This window comes from Chenopodium album, chromosome 3 (assembly GCF_948465745.1).
Source record: "Chenopodium album chromosome 3, dcCheAlbu1.1, whole genome shotgun sequence".
Classification (NCBI taxonomy): Eukaryota; Viridiplantae; Streptophyta; class Magnoliopsida; order Caryophyllales; family Amaranthaceae; genus Chenopodium; species Chenopodium album.
The window spans coordinates 51,611,204-51,625,821 of NC_137836.1; the positions used below are offsets into that span (position 1 = coordinate 51,611,204).

General features: G+C 35.0%; 2 protein-coding genes across 2 annotated transcripts; both read right to left on the bottom strand.

Annotated features, from left to right (window-relative positions):
* Positions 1 to 962: 962 nt before the first annotated feature.
* On the bottom strand, positions 963 to 3,276 carry LOC145613917 (uncharacterized). The gene is made up of 2 exons (XM_081668955.1): positions 2,360 to 3,276; positions 963 to 1,402 (listed from the first exon to the last, which is right to left on the bottom strand). The coding sequence occupies exons 1-2, from the start codon at positions 3,270 to 3,272 to the stop codon at positions 1,371 to 1,373; spliced, it is 945 nt and encodes a 314-aa protein (XP_081525081.1). The 5' UTR covers positions 3,273 to 3,276; the 3' UTR covers positions 963 to 1,370.
* A 2,227-nt stretch (positions 3,277 to 5,503) lies between these two features.
* Positions 5,504 to 9,457, bottom strand: LOC145613924 (uncharacterized). The gene is made up of 3 exons (XM_081668961.1): positions 9,225 to 9,457; positions 8,939 to 9,139; positions 5,504 to 6,010 (listed from the first exon to the last, which is right to left on the bottom strand). The coding sequence occupies exons 1-3, from the start codon at positions 9,333 to 9,335 to the stop codon at positions 5,975 to 5,977; spliced, it is 348 nt and encodes a 115-aa protein (XP_081525087.1). The 5' UTR covers positions 9,336 to 9,457; the 3' UTR covers positions 5,504 to 5,974.
* Between the last annotated feature and the right edge of the window lie 5,161 nt (positions 9,458 to 14,618).

Consider the following 14,618-nt stretch of genomic DNA (forward strand, 5'->3'; position numbering starts at 1 on the left):
AGTTTGCCGTACTGGAGGATAAAATTATATAATTTCCTCGAAAATGCTATTTGATTTTGATTAAAACTCTGAAAAGTCAACAAAAGTCAATTTATCAATGCTAATTGAATTAGGAATGAAAAGAACCTTCTAGAAGAATCTAGAAGACTAAAACCATTCCTAATTGCATTAGGAATGATAAACCATATTAGGCCCTCCCCTAGATCATTGGGCCGCATATAAGGCTTAAACCGGGCCCAGTTTAGTAAATTGGCGATAACTTCCTCAATATTCATCGGAATTGGGCTTATAATATATCGTTGGAAAGGTCTTTGCAAGCCCCATCCAACTACACTACTATTGGACCCATATCATGGACCAACCAAACTGGATTGGTTGTTTTCTTAAAATAAGTCTTCAAAAACAGAGAAAAGAGAAAAGAAAATAAAAACTTTCCGCAACACTAGACTTTCCACACTTTTGCTTCATTCGATTATGATTCGACGTGAAAGGTACTCATCACCGGGTTTGGTTTTGGGGAGACACAAATGGGTGTCTACACTCGTTCTCATCACCTTAATTTTGCTGAACTGAAATTATTTTTACTGAACTGAAATTATTTTTGCTGAACTTAAATTATTTTTACTGAAATTAAATTAATTTTACTGATCTGAAATTATTTTTTTCTGAACTGAAATTATTTTTACTGATTTTCTATTATAATTTTTCTTTAATAGGGTAATGTTATATGTAGCCTTAAGGGTTATATATAAGCATTAAATACACTATTGAAAATTGTATAAAATTAGGAATTCATGACAAAAACACACGTGAATCAGTGTAATTAGTGTTTATATTTTGACGATTTTTTAACTTTTTACGATTTTTAAGAGTAAATTTAATGCTTATATGTAACCCTAAGGGTTATGTATAACATTTTCCTTTTTTTATATCTACTTCTTATATTGTTATTATAATTATTCAACAGCTATGTACATGCATAACCTAATTTTTATTTTTAAAAAATAAAATAAATCTTGAATCTATAACATGAAACTTGACGACTAAAAGTAATGCATGGCTTACTGTAAAAACTATTCGCTTAATATTTTAAAAATCTATTTAAAATAATTAATTCAGTGGCTTAGCAGTCACTCGTATCTACACCAAAGTACAAAACTTATAACTTTTCCTAATTCAAATTCAATAAGAAAAAAAAAATAAAAAAAAAAATGCTACAAATAGCCTTTGAATTATCCAACTTGAATTGAGCCATTGTTTTCTCCAAAGTCCATGGCATGTGTCGTTTAAAGTTGTGTGCTGAAATTGGACAACAACTATTACTTGGCCTTCAATAGATATGGACATCCTTGCACGGTTGCACCTAGTGATTAAGTACTATCAAAATGACATCCTTGTGAACCTGCAAAAACAAGGGAAAAAAAAAATCATATGAAACAAAACAAGTAAATTGTTTTTATTGTGTCAAAGTAAAATTAAGATGTTCAAATTAACCTGTTTAATAATATAGAAAAAATAAATGATATTTTTTTTTTTTCATGTCCGAGTTAAGCCTTAGGAAATTTAAATGTTGTTCTTGACTTCTTGTTTTAGAGTTTCATAACTAAAGTATAATAGTTTGAAAAATTATAAATCAAATATTAGCACGGACTTAAACTAGTGATTAAGGTTATAAGTATTATACTTTGATAACTTAAGGTGTAGATTTTGTTTGCTTAGTATTATTTTTCTATAATACGAAGAGAGAGCATATTAACATGTGTATTAAAACATTGCTCAGTTGTAAAGTAAGGTCCTGTTCTCTTCACCTTAATAAAATAATATTAAGTAAAAATGATTTCAGTTCAGTAAAAATAAGTTCAGTTCAGTAAAATTAATTTCAGTTCAGTAAAAATAATTTCAGTTCAGTAAAAATAATTTCAGTTCAGTAAAATTCAATTTTCTTAAAGAATAATTATAATAGAAAATCAGTAAAAATAATTTCACTTCACTAAAAATAATTTCAGTTCAGTAAAAATAATTTCAGTTCAATAAAATTAAGTTCAGTTCAGTAAAAATAAGTTCAGTTCAGTAAAAATAATTTCAGTTCAGCAAAATTAAGGTGAATCAAACAGGGCCTAATATTAAAAAGAAATTAAAATTAATACTCTATTTATACGTACTCTGTACATTGTATATTGTACCCATACAATTGTGTTAATAAACAACAAAAAAAGTTTAATAAAAACATAAACATACGGAGTATGATTTGTAAGAACGAGATTATGACATGATTGATTATTCGCAAATTCTGAAAAATAATATTTACTTCGTATATAAATATAATAAAAAAAAATTACTAAGTTAAGAATAAACTCACTTGGATTAACAGTGACAAGAATTGCAGTCCCTCCAAAAGAACATGTGGCTCCAGCAACTTTGGTCCTTTGCCAATAACTATTAAAGGCATAAGAAGCATGTGCTAAAAGTGTGTTAGGATGGTAACATTGGCCATTTGGTTGTATTGGGCCACAATCAGCCCCTGATCCACATGCATAGTTCATAGCCTCTTGGATAATTGGGTCCGGTACTGATGGTTTCGCGACACACCAAACACCACCACCCGACCCATGCCCACCACCACCACCGGGTGGTGATGGAAGTACCGTTGGTGGTGGATACACTACTGGTGGTTCAAAAACTGGTGGACTTGGTTCGAAAACTGGTGGGCTTGGTTCAAAGCCTATTGGAGATGGTACATTTTGTGGTGGGGTTGGAATGTCACCACTTGATGGGCTTGGAATGTCACCACTACTCGGTGGGCTTGGGATGTTACCACTTGATGGGCTTGGGATGTCACCACGACTTGGTGGGCTTGGTTCATAGTTAGGTGGGTTTGGTTCATTCTCCGGAGGCCCAGGAATGATGCTTGGTGGGCTAGGAGATAAGTCCGGCGTGGTAGGGGAAGGTAAGACATTATTAGGACTAGAAGGAGGTGGGCTAGAAGGCGGTGTAGGTTTATAATCGACCGGGCTTGGAATAGTAGTGGAAGGGGTTTGTGGGTTGGGTGGTGGGTATACACAAAATGGTGGTGTATTACTATTTTCAGGTAATGATTCTGGAGCTAGATAATCATAAGGTGGTAAACTAAATGGGGAGCTTACATAAGGTTCAGCATTTGATGAATCTTTCACTGATACATCTAATAGCATATTCAAGTTTTTTGCCAAATCCAAAATTTTCAAGTGTTTCATATTTTGATTCTTAGGACTTGATAACATTTTAGAAAACATTACTGATTTCCTTGCATCTGTGAACACAAACAGATTCAAGTGAACCTACATTAGGAAATCAACAACATCAAATATAGCAAAAGATAAAACTTTTATACAAGAAATCGAACACTTACCACAATGTGTGAATAGAAGGACTACGAAAATGAGATAAACAAGCCTCATCATCGAAAACTTTGAACACTCAGATAGTATAGATGATCACTGATGTAAAATGGTCACTCATATGTAAACTGAAGTGGGTAGTGTAAAAGAGTATCCAGGATTATTATGAAGAGCAACAAGAATATATAGAACGTATGTAAGGTCGTTTTGTCATAATATATAAAAGGATGATTTTGTACCCAGAACTATACAAGATGTGCAGATGAAGAAATGCTAAACATAAAACCTACTAGTATTTTAGTGTATGTTAGATTCTCTTAGCTACTGGAAAAAGAAAATATTGTGATTTATGCTGTAAATTTGTTAGGACTGTGTTGCATTGGTTTGTTGCATTGGCATATATGCTTAGCTTAAGACTAGCAAAAACAAGAAAAGTTTGTGTTTATGGCTCCTTTATTTTTTGCTTGCTTTCTACACAAGATTGAAAAGTTCCCTTATAAAATGATGTAAGAAACATTTGAATTCTTTGTATTTGTTATTGGCAAGAAGCCAAGAATTAACAATACAAGCTGACTTGTAACTTTTGATAAAGTAGTTTCATGAAGTAGTGGAAGAAGATGATGATTTGGAATTAATATTTGTCTGAAGGTCATATATAGTTTGCCCTTTGCCGGGTTGTCCATTTGTGTCAAAGGCTAGTCAGTGAAGGAAGGCATCTCACCTTAGGCTATACTTCCCATCCTGAGACTCATGACACTTCTTTTAAATGTTTGTGTTAGATACCTGAGACTCGTGACACTTCTTTTAAATGTTCGTGTCTGTAAGACAACTCGCAAGTTACTCTATCTTTTTTTTTTTTTTTGACGGGTACTCCATCTTGACACTGTTAAGACTTTACTCTAGATCGAAACGAGACAAGTCAATATTATAAATGGTCAATTAAGCACTTACGCCTCGCTTGGTTTGTATCAAACCAAATGGGCCGTAATGAGATGAATTTTCGCCTAGCTAAATATTATAAATCAAACTGGGTCTTAATGTACTTGAACTTGGCTTGAACAAAGTTTGCTCGCAAGTGCATCTTTAGTGCTTTTGGGTAATGTAGTTTGTTGGTTGTCTTTGTTTTCTGTATTTTTTTTTATTAGTACTCTTTATCCCAAAAAAAAAAACGAGGCGTTAATGAGATGAATATTTTCTAGTTAATTCAAACAGTAGGACATAGTCAGATTTACAGATTAGCCACCTAACCTTTATAACCTTAGAATGATAACTGAAAAAAATTTCTACTTGATAAACAATGAGAAGTCCCTAACAAAAACTTGTAGAAACCAAGGATAAAATATCAAAAGAGGGTTTAAGATTATTTTTTTATTTTTTTGAAAAAAAAAAGGTATTTTCTACTTCTTTTTCTAAGCTTTACAATTGTCTTTATTCACATAATTTTTACTAGTTTAAACTAAATTACCTAAACTTGTTAAATACAGCCATTTAGAGACAAGAACAACTAACTGCCTTTTATTTTCTTTTTTTCTTTTTTTTTCTTTTTAAAAAAAATAAAAAAAATTGGGTAACTCTTTTTAACCTTTACAATAGTAAAATATTTAAACTTAGGGTCTGTTCTCATTAACTGAAGCTGAGCTGAACTGAAATGAATTGAATATTTTATAAGAGAAGGAAATTAGGAGCTAAACTGAACTGAGCTTAGCTGAAAATAAACGTATGAGAATAGGCCCTTATTAAGAGATTGTTATATATACCCGGATACACGGTGCACCTAAGGGTATTGTTTGCTCATTTTAATAATTATTGCTTATTTAATCATCAAATGAGCAATGTATAAAATTATTTTAGAACTTATTTTATTTTTCATTTCTAAAACTATTTTTATTTAAATTTTATTAACCTTTCAAATTATTCATCCAAAAATAAATATATGTTTATATACATGAATCAAGGGTACGTTTGACCCTTAATAAGGCGACCTATTATGATCAACTTAGGCCCAACCCGCTTTAACTCTTTATAAGGCGACCCTTTTATGTTTTGATCTGCATTCGACCCGCACCAACCAGCAGACTCAACCTACCCAATAACCAGATCTACATATAAACTAACTATCCATAACATTTAACAACAGAAATTTGCTCATGTATTAAGCCAATGTAATTTATGTCTGGTTTTGCCTTCTAAATTAATATAGCTCAAGCTGAACACAGCTAAATCAACCGAATAGTTTATGTACTGCTGCTCTAAGCTTAAGACGCCTTGCTACTGTGCTGCCCAAGCACGAGCCTCAACTACGAGGCTCCGATCAAATCATACTAACATATGAAAAGGACCAAAAGAACTTTCCATGAAATGTGATGATGAGGGCAACTTCGGGTCAAACACTCTCTGCCCCATCCTTGATAATCACGCTGATGAAGGGAGTAGCTATTATCCAAGAGAGAATATGGCTATGTCACTTACATTGGTGATTAAAATAGCACAGAATGTAATCATTACAGACTTTTTAGTGAGACTTCAGAATACAGATGCAAATGCTGCTTATCTTCCAGCTAAATGTTGCCAGAATGAATCAGCCTATTACGAGCAACTCAAAATGTGGATCCGTTGAATCCAAAAAAAGGTCGCTGCACCAAAATGCAAGTACCCTAAGTCAGCAACATATGCAATATGCAATATACAATCATAATGGTGTAATGGTGATGTTGGACTCCCAGAGTCGGACACATTCTTGTCTATCTGATCTGCCCTTCCAAGAGATTAAATTAGTCATGGACACATGTACAACAAACACTAATCCCAAACAAACTCATATAAAGATCAAAGCAGCCATCAAACAACCGAGCAAGAGGTGAAAAAATTCTAGGCATAAAGGAAACAAAACAATTATTTAATCACCTTATTAATTTTACCAGAAATTTTTGGAATTTTGTGAATCTAGCATTGTCAGCTAAACAATGGACAAGGATGGCTTTGGAAGCAGTCCAGCAGGTATGAGACAGTAAGATCAATACAGATATCAACTCAAAGAGGAAAGATTGAATTGGTTTCAACTTAAAATATCTTGTTGACATGAAAAACCTGTTCCTTTTATCTTGTCAGGTTTCAAATACCATAACGACAGAAACAGAAGCAGAAGTTTGGATAATATACACAGGTTATTATTATGGTCAACTAAATGGTGTACTCCAAAATTGGCACTAGTTACTATAATTCATCTAGTACATGCGTGAATTGCAAGCTAAATGTTTAATTGAGAAAAGGGATACGAAAGAAGCTTAAAACTTCTGTGGATTCTGTTTACAGAAATACAAGTACAATAACTTAACAGATTGAATAATACATCTTCCACCCCCAAATGTTATTCATATTTTCTGCTTTCATTTATTCTAGAAAGGGTGAAGAATTCTAATTCATATTTGACCACTAAACTACTCCAAAACAAAGGATGAAAAATATTTACGAATATAACTTTTCACTGTAACTCTTTACATTTGAGTCTAAATGTTGTGTGACTACCTCTATCCCTTCGCAGTTCGCACAGTCTCTCTTTTTTGTATACCAGTAAACATTCTATTTTCAGCATTTCCTACTAACCACTCCGTATTGATTTGTCCACGTCCCCCTCTCATACTGCTTTATATATACTTCCTATAAATTATCCGCTTTTCAATTTATACTACATCAATATTTACGCAAAACAACAACAACAACAAAGCCTTAGTCCCATAATGATTTAGGGTCGGCTATCATGAATCGTATAAGGAACCATATGATATAAAAAGGAACATAATATTTACACAATACTAAATCAATAAATAGATACATAACTAACATAAGTAGTAATAGTAGTAATTTCTGTTAGTACTACTAAACCATCATAATTTGATTCATTGCTAAGCTTCCATTTCAAAGCATATCCCTTTTCTAATTGGATTTCAAGAATATTTCAAGTAAGGTTATGGCTAATTGTATTTGGAACTTCCAAAAACACATCCAATCAAAACATCTAAACTTGGATGACGTTACCTTGCGGCCATCAGTATGATCAACTATGTTATTAATCTTGGGTATTGGTTTCAAACACTGCTGTAAATTTACCAAAATTTATATATTTTATAGTTTGTTGTGAAAAGTCTGAATGCCCATACCATGTTTGAGTATCAAGGATCCGAACACAGGGTACTCAGGGTACTTGAGGTATAATGAAAAGCCCGTGTAACATAGAATACCAATTATCACGCCCACATAGGTGCATCACATGAGCCAATCTTGATTTTTTTCAATACTTGTATTTGGAGGTAACACATTATTTTTATAGGAAATTCTCAACGGTGACCCCAACTTTTGCTACGCACCAATGGTGACCTCCCTAATTTTGTTTTATACAAAATGACCTTTATTATAAAATTTATCTCACTTATGACATTAATAAGTATTATTGAGTTAAAAAAAAAATAACTATGGTTAATTTTGAAAAAAAAAATGAAAAAAAAACCTAAAAAGAAAAACCACTAACCTAGCCACCACCTCCACCCTCATCCCCACCACGTAGCCAGGCCAACAACACCTCCACCCTAACCGGAGCCACCGAACCCCTCATCTAAAACGCCGACCTCCCACCAAACCGCCGAACCATCGCCCCCACCCTTTCCACCGCCTAGATTTGAACCCTAACCTCAAAACTTTCTATCCTCTGACCTTCGATTCTCGCTGTGGGGTTGGTTTTGGTCGAGGAGGGGTGGTGGGTTTAGGGTTTGAGGTTTCTAGTCTGGGCGGGGATCGAAGAGAGATCGGTGAAGGAGAAGGCAGAGAAGAATGAGATAGAGATCGATCGGTGGTCGAATTTGGGTAAACTGATAGTCTGGGGATGGTCGGAGTTTTGGAGTTCAGGCGATTTAGAGGTGGTGACGGTGAGAAGGAGGAGAGAGAGTGAGGGTTGTGGGCGGGGATTTAAGAATCGAACCTTGGCGGTGGTCGATGTAGAACTGGCGCAACATCACCGGAGGTCCGGGATAGCTTGAGTAGCATCAGTGGCGGTCAGAGAAACCTAGGGTAGCGTCGCCAGAAAGGGTAATGGTGGCTGGCTGGTTTTTGGTGGTTGGGGTAAATTTTTTTAATTTTTCTTTTTCTTTTTTAAATATAAATCTAACCATAGTTAATATTTAATGAAATTGAGATGAAATTTTTAACTAAGGTCATTTTGTATAATAAAAAAAAAAAAAAAAAAGGTCACCATTGGTGCGTAACAAAAGTTGGGGTTACCATTGAGAATTTTCCTATTTTTATTAATAACTCAAAACTCCATTCATTATGAACTCAAATAACACAATCAAACAAATGAGATTATAACACAAATTATACCCTAATAACACAAATTCACAACCAAACAAATGACACCCAAATAATATCCTCAAGCAAATGACACCCATAACATCCCATTCAATCAATCAATTTAGTTGTCACATTACTAGTTCAAACTCACAGTTATAAAAAAAATGTTCAAAGTTATGCATAGCATTAAAAGTGTATAAAAATTACATGTAGATTGTTACCTGAGCTTCATAAAATTTGATGTAGAATCTAGAATTATCAATAAAAAGCTTAGTTTGGAGTATTTCAGCAATAATTGAACTTAATTTCCCATTAACAGCAGGGCCAAGTCCTCCAATTGAGATCAATTCTCCATATGCAGCAGCTTCTTCCGTTCCCGAAAAAGCAATCGGTACTCCTCCGTTTATCAACACCATCACATACTTCAATCACAATAAATTAAATAGTCACGTCGACAATATAATTTGAACTAGTAACGCCTAAAGAAAATGGAGAGAGAGAAATTACAGATTCGGGTTTGCCAATGGTTTTAGCAACAGCTTTGGTGGCATCCTTGAGAATATCTGAAGCGATAACGGCATCAACTGGGACATTTGTGAACAAATTTAAGGTAGGCATGTTCTGGTCTAACTACCGGGGATATTTGAACGTCTAAAAGCAAATCAGCAAATGCACTGGCTCAACAGATAATGTGTTAGCTAAATTTATGGTCCCGAATTGCCCTTACGGCCCCGTGTAGAAATGGTAGGTGTCTAGGTGAGTATAAATTACGGGTTCTGCATCGCTTCCAACCTAGTTGGGTCAAGATTATGATTGAGGTTCAGGAATACATATCCTTAAACTGATGGTTGTGGATCAGGAATATGACTTAGGGTCTGTTCTCTTACGTTGAAATTCAGTTCAGTTCAATTCAGCTTCTAATTTCCTTCTCTTATAAAATATTCAGTTTAGTTCAGTTCAGCTCAGCTCAGTTCAGTTTAGTTCAGTTCAGTTCAGTTTAGTTCAACTCGGTTCAGTTGAGTTCACTTCAGTTCAGTTCAGCTGAGTTCAGTCAATGAGGATAGACCCTTATACTCAATCTCAGCCCCCAATAGTTATTAGGTGTCTATAATATGAACATTTGGTAAAAAAATATGAACACTTTACAAAATAAACATTTAGTAAAAAAATTAATACCTAAAAAAAAGTTAATTTTTAAATTACAACCCAAAAATGTATCCATTTTCAAAATAACCACCCGTTAAATTTTTATTTTTATTTTACCACCCCTTAAATTCAAAAACTACTCATATTACCACCCATTTCAAAATTTCGGTGGATTTCTCTTATGTGGGCCCCACCTAACGACTCTTATTGGTAACAGGAAGAAGATGATCAGTAGTAGTGGCAATTCAGATAATAAGCTCTTGTTTTTTTACTTGTTTTCTTTTAGTTTTAGGTTGTCTTGTACTTAATAAACTGGTTTAAAGGGGAGGTGGAGCTAAGACATGGTTGATTGTAATGCTTAGACATAGCCGTTACTAGCCATTGGGTAGGTCCACATGCAAGAAATCCACCAGAATTTTGCAATGGGTGGTATTTTAAGTAGTTTTTTAATTTAAGAGGTGATAAAATAAAATAAAAAATTAAACGGGTGGTTATTTTAAAAATGGATACATTTTTGGGTGATAATTTTAAAATTTTCCTTAAAAAAATAAACATTTAGTACTCCTTCCGTTATTAAATACTTGCGTAACTTTTCTTTTGTCGCCGTTTTTAAATACTTGCTCAATTTCTTTATTTCAAAAGATTTTATAATATTTAATTTATTTCTCTCAATTAGCGGGACCAATTTTATTTTCTCGTCTCCAATTTATCTTCCAATAACCCCACTATCTCACGCATGGAGAAATAGAGCAAGTATTTAAAAATAGAGGGAGTAATATAATATGAACAAGTCATAAAAAGATCATTTAATAATATACTACCTCCGGTCCAAATTACTCGCAACTTTGGAATATTTTATATCTCACAAATAATACTCCAAAGTTGCGAGTAATTTGGACTAGAGGTAGTAATATGTGTTTTGGGTGTTTTTGTGTTCCTTGAGAGTTACAACTTGAAGACTAGATCCAACAAAGCTGCCTATACCTGCAAAACACCGGGACTCCAAATGTTCGGAGGTTTGCCTCCAAAATTTAAGTTAGTACGGGTTCGGAATAAAAACGTGCGGAAAGTAAAAATCTTCTCGAATTCCGGGATAAGGTGTTCTCTGTTTTCGAGAGTAATAAATGATGTAATGATTAGAACGTCTCCTAATAAATGGGGGAATATCCCTGTTTTCGAGAGTAATAAATGATGTAATGATTAGATATTCCCTTTAAACATGCAATATGGTGATCAATAAATATAGTAAAAATCAACATTTATATTGGAAGCAATTAAACAATAATAGTCAAATCAAATAATAAATAAACCTAATCATGATACTAGCAATATTAAAATAAAATAAGTAATTAAATTAATTAATTTTTCACATTTCGCACGCTCCTTTAAATTGCTGATCATGAATAAATTGTTAGTAACTTCAATAAAAAAATATAAATCAAATGGAAATTAAATTAAATAAATGTAGAAAACCCTTAGTTATTTGTACTTTTCACACCTTATTTAAGGACTGAACCTTGGGTCGAGTATGGACTCCTTGGAGTGCTTAAGGGAAGAATGGTGTAATTAGGAATATAGGTTTAAGGCTTAGAGTATGAGAGAGAGATAGAGGAGAATGATTTTTGGTGTAAAAGAGATGAAGAGAAAATGATTTTTGTGCTCCCGAACGGTAGAAAGGAAGGGGTATTTATAGGGAAAATGAGTAGAGGGAACACACGGAACCCTAAAAAGGATAAAAACCCTAATTTTGGGCACCGTGACACGGTCAGTGTCTGCCGTGACAAGGTAAGAGGATGCCGCGACAAGGTACAGATTGCTGTGTCGTGGTACATTATTTTACCCTAAAATGTTAAAGTGCATGCAATTGTGCATGCGAAGAGAACATGGAAAAATCCTGTGTCACGAACTGTTACAAGGCAAAGGATGCAACGACGCGGTAATGTCCACCGTAGCGCGGCAAGCAGTGCCGTGTCACATTGTACATTTTTTGTCAAAATTTGTGTCCAGGTTCTTAAGAGTGGGGAAAAAAATGCGGAAAAGACACGGGAAAGCACCGTGACACGGTGAAAAATACCGTTGCACGGGGCACGGTACCAGGCCCGTGCAACGTCATCATCCCCCGCGATGCGGCAATTTAGCTAATGTGCGGTATTTCTAGTTTTTTTACGTGTTTTTAAAACTATGATAACTTTTGATCCGTAACTCGGAATAAGACATATAATATATCATTGGAAATATTATCAAGTCTACTTTCTAACCCAATTATAATCATGTCAAATTAATTTATAGATTTTATGATGTGGATGTTTTAGTGAAAGGGTGTCGGTTTTTGGTCGAGTTTAGTATTTTGCTCATATCGTCTTCGTTTTAAATCGGAATTGGGCTTATGATACATTTTTGGAAAGCTTATTTCAAGGCCTATACAACCAAATAATAATTGGATCAAAATTATAGGGCCAGAAAATCAGTTTCTCTTGGTTTTGTGATGTGGATACGGAAAGTGGAAAGTAAGTTATGGTTTAAGGAAATGAGCTATAAATTGGATTGGTTTATGAAATGTATTGAATGGAAACATGGATTTAAGCACTCCAAAGATTACATACTCATCCTGAAAAATAATGGCAGTGAAATGTTATTCATCATCGGGTTTGGTTTTGGGGAAACATTTTTAGGTGTCTACAGAAGCCCCCACTTTGACTGAGTTTGTAGAAACGTCAGTTTCGAAAACAATAGTCAAAGTAGTCGATAGGGAAGAAGAATGATTTAAGATGTTTTATGATCCTAAATCACTCTGTATACGCCGATACCTATAGAAAAATGTTAGCTCCACAGATAAAAGAGTTAGGTATAGAAAGCGTAGACACTAGTGTATCGGTGACAAATAAATTTGGTAGTTTTCTATGCTTGAAGAAATCTACAGGATGATGTTTGTTGAGATACTTTCCATGCTTGAGGAAAGTCGACAGATGAATTTGGCAATTTTCTATGCTTGAAGAAATCCACCGGTTGAGATACTTTCCATGCTTGAGAAAAGTCGATAGATGAACTGATGGTTTTCTATGCTTGAATAAATCCACCGGTTGAGATACTTTCCATGCTTGAGGAAAGTCGTCAGATGATAAAATTTCTTAATTCTTTGCCTGAAGAGGTGGCAACGACCGACAATTTTCCATGCTTGAGGAAAAACTTGTCTGATGATGAGATTGCAAGTCTCTGTGTATCGAGAACCTTGCGTCGTGAATTGTCTTTGCTTGGGAGATGATCACTTAAAAATGATGATAGTTTGCTTGTCCCCAAATGTGGGCTATAGTTGGTTCAATTGTCCCCAAACATGGGCCGTAGATGGTTAGCTTGTACCCGATTGTGGACTGTAGATGGTAAGCTTGTCCCCAAACGTGGGCTGTAAATCGTTAGCTTGTCCCCGAACATGAGTTGTAAATGGTCCGCTTGTCCCCGGACGTAGGCTGTCGATGGTTCGTTTTTCCCCGTACGTGGGCTGTAAATGGTCCTCTTGTCCCCGAACGTGGGCTGTAAATGGTTCGCTTGTCCCCGAACGTGGGCTGTAAATGGTTTGCTTGTCGTCGAACGTGGGCTGTAAATGGTCCGCTTGTTCCCGGACATGGGTTGTAGATGGTTCGCTTGTCCCCGAACGTGGGTTGTAAATGGTCCGCTTGTCCCCATACGTGGGATGTAAATGGTCCTCTTGTCCCCCCGTGGGCTGTAATTGAGACTTGCAAAATAAAATTTACCAAGGGACTGGTATAGACTATGATTGACTTAACCAACTGACTTTACCAAGTTTGACTTGACCCGACATGACATTTATATAACTTGTGGTTGTGCGTTTATATGGTGTGTGTGTGCAGACACAAGCAATCAAAAATGCAAAAGCAAAAATTTTCCGCCATTTTTGTCATGAGACGAGTGAAGGGTACTGACTTTCTCCCGAAAAAGAAAGAAGTGAAAACTGAACTTTTATTTTTCGAACTTCCCTCGATGAGAAATTTTTGAAAAAGTTTTTGAACTTCCCCAAAAGAAAAGACATAAATAAGTTTTGAACTTCCTCGTTGAGCAAGACAAAATGAATCGCATGGATTGAATTGCTTTTCTTTAAGATATCTTATGCATGATGCCTGTTCTTAGGCCATTAGGCTAAGGACAATTACAGCATGTGACACGATAGATGAATGAACTTTGGTTATGGAGCTAAGCATCATATATGGTTTAAAGAATTGATAATGAACGTCGCTTAAGTCTGGAAGCTAAGCACGTATATAGATGAAATGATTGATGAGTATTGCATAATGAATGTTGCTTTGGAAGGATCTAAGCACGATATGCGATGCATAAGACATTGAATATTTCTTAGGTCTAGAAGCTAAGCAATATAAAATGTTTCTTTGGATGTTACCTTGAATGATGTTCTGATGAAACATGCACAGTGTTGGAACAAGATTTCATGATAAAGGGTTCCTAAGGGAAAGATGACATGCCTATGTATGTGTGAGTGATGTGTGTGTGAGTGATACCAAGGTTAGGTTGCAAAGGTTATGATGATGGGAAGAGATTTGAGAATAGTCGAGATGGTGACTCTTTAGGCTAGGTAGGCTAGATGATGTGGGTTCAAACTCCCAATTTTAGCTCTAGATGGATAGGGTCATAGGGATAAGCATTGGTTATTCTTTGACTCGATCATGCATAAGAATGTGGCCGCACCTCGATGTGAGGTTGCCTACGTATCCATTAGGAATCAGG